General features: G+C 39.3%; 1 protein-coding gene across 1 annotated transcript; it reads left to right on the forward strand.

Annotated features, from left to right (window-relative positions):
* Positions 1 to 3,132: 3,132 nt before the first annotated feature.
* Positions 3,133 to 4,021, forward strand: LOC131146440 (VQ motif-containing protein 20). Its single transcript, XM_058096051.1, has one exon. It carries the CDS (start codon positions 3,237 to 3,239, stop codon positions 3,897 to 3,899), a length of 663 nt encoding a protein of 220 aa, XP_057952034.1. The 5' UTR covers positions 3,133 to 3,236; the 3' UTR covers positions 3,900 to 4,021.
* The last annotated feature ends 950 nt before the right edge of the window (positions 4,022 to 4,971 follow it).

Raw genomic sequence — 4,971 nt, forward strand, 5'->3', positions numbered from 1 at the left:
TCAATGCAACTATATTTAGGAAGCCTCGGTGGAATGAGCTATGTGATCCTCAACACCTTTGGCCCCTCTTTGGTTAGTGACAGACCTAGAGTGTCATTGGGTGTCATTTAGATTAGGTTTATTGCTTTCTTTTAATTTCATGTCTGGTTTGTATTCGGATTCTTTGAAGGTCCGTGACAACATTTAGGTTCCGAGTGTTGCCGTGTAGATTAGATTGGTTTCAAGTTGGTTCTTCGAGGGCATGTGACAACCCTAGAGCTCTGATTGGATTCGTAGAGTAGTTGGTTCTCAATTTTATTCCCCAACAACTAATGACATGCCTTCAAGCTTCAATTGATGCCATTTTCAATTACTTGTCATTTACATTGCTTTGATTTAATTTCTGCAATTTCAATACCAAGCATTTAATTTCTTGCACATTTAGTTCTTCGATTGTGATGAAACCCTAGGGGATAAGAAAGCATAGCTAGGGATTCAGTCAATTGTGTGTAACAGGGTCCTATTTCTAAAGAGGAATCTGTGTTCGTTGGATAGGGTATACTCCGGTTCTCGATCGTGCTCTGGACGATTGGTGCACCCTTGCTACCTTATGCCACTCGAGCGGAGTGCTTGACCATTGACCCTACTACATATAATTAACCAGACATAGTTATCGCAAACGACAGCCTAAGCCAAATTCACAACCAGAGGCTTGCTTTCTAAAAGTAAATTCAATTCAATTTCATTGCTTTTGTAGTTTAGAAAATAAACCAAAATCTCATTTTTTTTTTTTTTCCTTTTATGTAAAGCGTGGTAAATTATATTAGAATTGGGGCACTGCTACACTAGAGTCCCTGAGATCGACTCACTCCTTGTTCTACTAAACTTGGGATTAGTTAGACTATAAATATTATTTTTGGTAGTTAAGGACCCAAGCTTTGGCGAGCCTACTAATGGAATTTGGCTTTTCACTTTGAAGGGTCCTCACTAGGCATGATGTTCTTTGAAGAAGGAAAATGTTTCTAACTGTCAAGGATAAGAATCACTCTTCCCCCCCCCCCCTCATGAAACTATAAACAAAAATCCTTACCTAAGAGGCTAGAGAGGTGAGCCCACAAGGTTGTGAAGACAAGCCTCCTCATTCAAGTGGAGGCTAGTTTATGAGGTTGTGAAGACAAGTCCTCACCTAAGAGGCTAGAACCTAAACTATGAAGCTACAAAGACAAGACCTCTCCATGAGGGCAGACGTCAACCCACGAGGTTGCAAAGAGAAGGCCTCCCCTATCAGGTGGAAGCCAACCTATAAGTTTGTGAAATCAAGTCCTCACCCAAAATATTAAAGGATAGCCCATGAGGTGGAGAAGACAAGTCCTCGAGCAAGAGACTAGAGGTAAGCCTTCGAGGCTTCGTAGACAATTCCTCACCTAGGAGGCTTGTGGTGAGCCCACAAAGCTGCGAAGGCAAGCCTTCGTACGAGAGGATAAAGGTTGGCCTACAAATATACTAAAACAAGTCCTCACCCAATATGCTAGTGGCTGGTCTGCAAGGTACAAAAGACATGTCCTCACCTATTAGGATTGAGATTAGATCGATAATACCAAGTGTTTGAAGATGCATATTAGCCCTAAGAGGGTATGTTACATAAATTCTCTATTAGTCCCAAGAAGCAGACTTATATTGGATTTTCTATTAGCTTAAAAGGGCATGCTATATTAGACTTTCTATGTCTCAAAAGGGCACATTATATTGAATTTTCTATTAGCCTCAAAACGGCATATTATTTTAAATTTTCTGTTTGTCCCAAGAGGACATATTATTTCAAGTTTCCATTAGCCCCATCGGGCTATGTATTGGGTCTTCTATTAGCATGAGGAGAGCATATTGTATTAGTTTTCTAGTAGCCACAAAAGAACATATGATTTATGCCAAGAGGGCACGTAATATTCAATTTTGTATTAGCCCCAAGAGGGCATATTATTTCACATTTCTATTAGCCCCCAATGGGCCATATCATTTCAGAATTTGATTAACCCTATTAAACCATGAATTATATATTGACATCGAGCCTTACGAGCCAAATTATATCAAGCTTCTACTATTTCCTTCGAACTGTGCATTGTATATTCTCTGTTGTATGGAGCCACTTGTCATATTATTATCACCACAAAGTTACTTGAGTTCGTTAGCTATTACTTCCTTAATGAAATAACCTTAGTGCTGATGAAGATAAAACTATAAAATAATTAAATAATTAATTAACTAGGAATTATTCTAGATCACTATTTCAAGAATAATTTTTTAGCCTCGGTTATATCATAAATGTACACCCAAATTCGTGCTTTAATTAATAGATAAACAAAGATACTACAAATTTTGTTTTATTTTAATTGAATAAAGAACGGGTACGATTCTCTTTATACTATGTATGCAAAAAGAATAGAGAGATTCAATCTCCATAAATTGATGCTTGAAATAAAGATTTGACATATGTTAGGTGGCACATGAATAATTTCTGTACACGACTATTTGATCATGATGAAACACAATATTCGATTCATGAACACTACAATGTCATTTGAAAAAAATTATAACTTGAGATTTCTCGAGTTTGTTTAATGAAATGTATTTCATTTAGTTGGAGCCTAAACTCTCCTTATAAGTTCAAGAACTTCATATTATAGATTCGATGTGAGATGGAAAGTTGTGACAATGCAACTATTATTTTTCAATATGAATGAAAATAAAAATATAAAAAGTGCTATCAAAACTATCAATAATAAGAAAAGTAATAAAAGGACCAAAAATGGACGGACTCAGATATACTGTTTGGCACAATGGAACGTAGATGTACGCGCTACCAGCGCGTAGGCAAAAAAGATGATACGGTTAACGAAAAAATAAAGAAAAAATGGAGCATACATTCTCCTTGAAACTCAGCCATAATTTTCCGCCACCAACGGTGAGTCGTACACATGGGGCCCACCCCACAACAGCCCCTCCGTCACCCACTCCGGTCTCCAACCGCATACCACGCTGGCACTTCCTTACCCCTCCACCGCTTCACTCACATGCCGAAATGCCAATTCCCGATTTTACCCTTTCCATTTTCCCCTCTCTATATATATGCTCCCCCTCCCGCAGAGTGAAGGGCCCACCTAATGAACGTACCCTTCGAGCTTAGGGGTACACACCAGCACCTGCCCTCTCGTATGGCACCCTGCCCCTCGCCCCGCGTCCTCACCCCTGATTAACGAACCATGAGCCATCCTGAGCTTTCCCACGAGCACGAAAAGCGAGGTGCCAATCACGTTACCGCCACGCGCCCCTCCCTAAAGATCAGTAAAGACTCGCATTCCATTAAAAAGCCGCCGCCGTCGTCCCCTCCGTCATCGTCGTCCTCCGTCGGCGGTGCCGCTGCGGCCTCTAAGCCCCACCAACAGCGCCACCCCGTCATCATCTACACCCACTCGCCCAAAGTCATCCACACCCACCCCCGCGATTTCATGGCACTCGTCCAAAAGCTCACGGGCCTCTCCCACTCTGCCTCCGACGACGATGCCCCGCCGCACGCGGGGGCAGATAAGGAGAGCAGGAATGCCAAGGGCGGTGCCGGCGACGAGAATGACACGTCGTCAGTGATTACAGAGGAGAACGGCTGCGATTTGCGCGTGAATTCTGCAAATTGTATGGTTCCCCCGTTTTTTGAGTCGGCGATGGCGCCGACGATGAATCCTTACCTCTGTAATATGCCGTTTCTGGGAGGGACCTCGACGGATTTCTTGTGCTCAAACCAGCAGCAGCCTTTCTATAATAGCTACAATGAATCATTGATTTTCAGTGGGGCTCCTAACATGAGGATGATGAGCTCCATATCGTCATCTTCTACATTGGACGGACTCAGTGAGTTTCGCGAGTTTTAGGATACATAGCTTCCTTCCATTTTGGCGAATTGATATAAATATTAGAAATGTCATTTTTTGGGTTTTAATTTTTCATTTGTTCTTAATTATTTAATAAATTAATCACTTATTTTGACAACAAATTAATTAATAAAAGCTCACATTTAACTTTACTCAAATTTCAGCTAGAATTTTCATTTTTTCTCGTATGTGACAATTAAGTATTAATTTTCTTTAATTCTTCACATACTCCATTCCCATACATTGATCACATTCAATCCATGTTCTTCATACTCTCACACCTACCTAGAATCCTAATAATTATGTTTCAATTTCTTCTTTAATATATATGATTCATTCAGTTTAATGAATTACAATTTTTTTTTCATCTTTTCGAAGGTGGTGTCATGAGTTAAGCTTGTTCAAGACATTATGCACAACGGTGTAAAAATAGTCGAACCGTGACAAGTGGTTAGTTGATGAGTTGCAGGTATGTGGTGGTGATTTGGGAAAGGAATGCAAGACTTTATAATTTATTTGCCACAAGAAAATAGATAAAAATCTTTTTGCTCTTGTCTAGCATACAACTATTATTTTTCAAAAAACAATGAAGAAGTTTTAATATAAATGGAAGTACAAATATAAAAGAGTCTCGAAGTCAAAACTATCAAAAAGAAAAGTAATAAAAGGACAAACACTTGAAGGACTAAGATGTACATAACGACACACTAAAATGTAGCTCTACGTTCTACTAGTGCGCATAAAACGCCATCGTAAAATAAGATCCTACAATAAATGAAAAAGTAAAAAAAAAAATGGAAGCATACAATCCTTCACTTCTTCTTTGAACTCAACCATACTTTTTCTCCCCACCAATGGTAACTTGTACACATGGGGCCCACCTCATAACAATCCCTTCTCTACTCACTCCACTCTCCAATCGTACACTATGGAAAATTATATAGGAAACCTCCTACTTTACCGGTTTGTGTGTGTGTATTTTATGTGTTAGACATGTAACAAATTGATCTTGCATTCATTAATATCAAACATATAAATAGAGAGACCCATTTTAAATATGTGTATAATTTAG

This window comes from Malania oleifera, chromosome 13, assembly GCF_029873635.1.
Source record: "Malania oleifera isolate guangnan ecotype guangnan chromosome 13, ASM2987363v1, whole genome shotgun sequence".
Lineage (NCBI taxonomy): Eukaryota > Viridiplantae > Streptophyta > Magnoliopsida > Santalales > Ximeniaceae > Malania > Malania oleifera.

What these genes read in the sequence shown, in the direction of transcription:
- LOC131146440 (XM_058096051.1), top strand. Translation starts at nt 3,237, where the DNA reads ATGAGCCATCCTGAGCTTTCCCACGAGCACGAAAAGCGAGGTGCCAAT.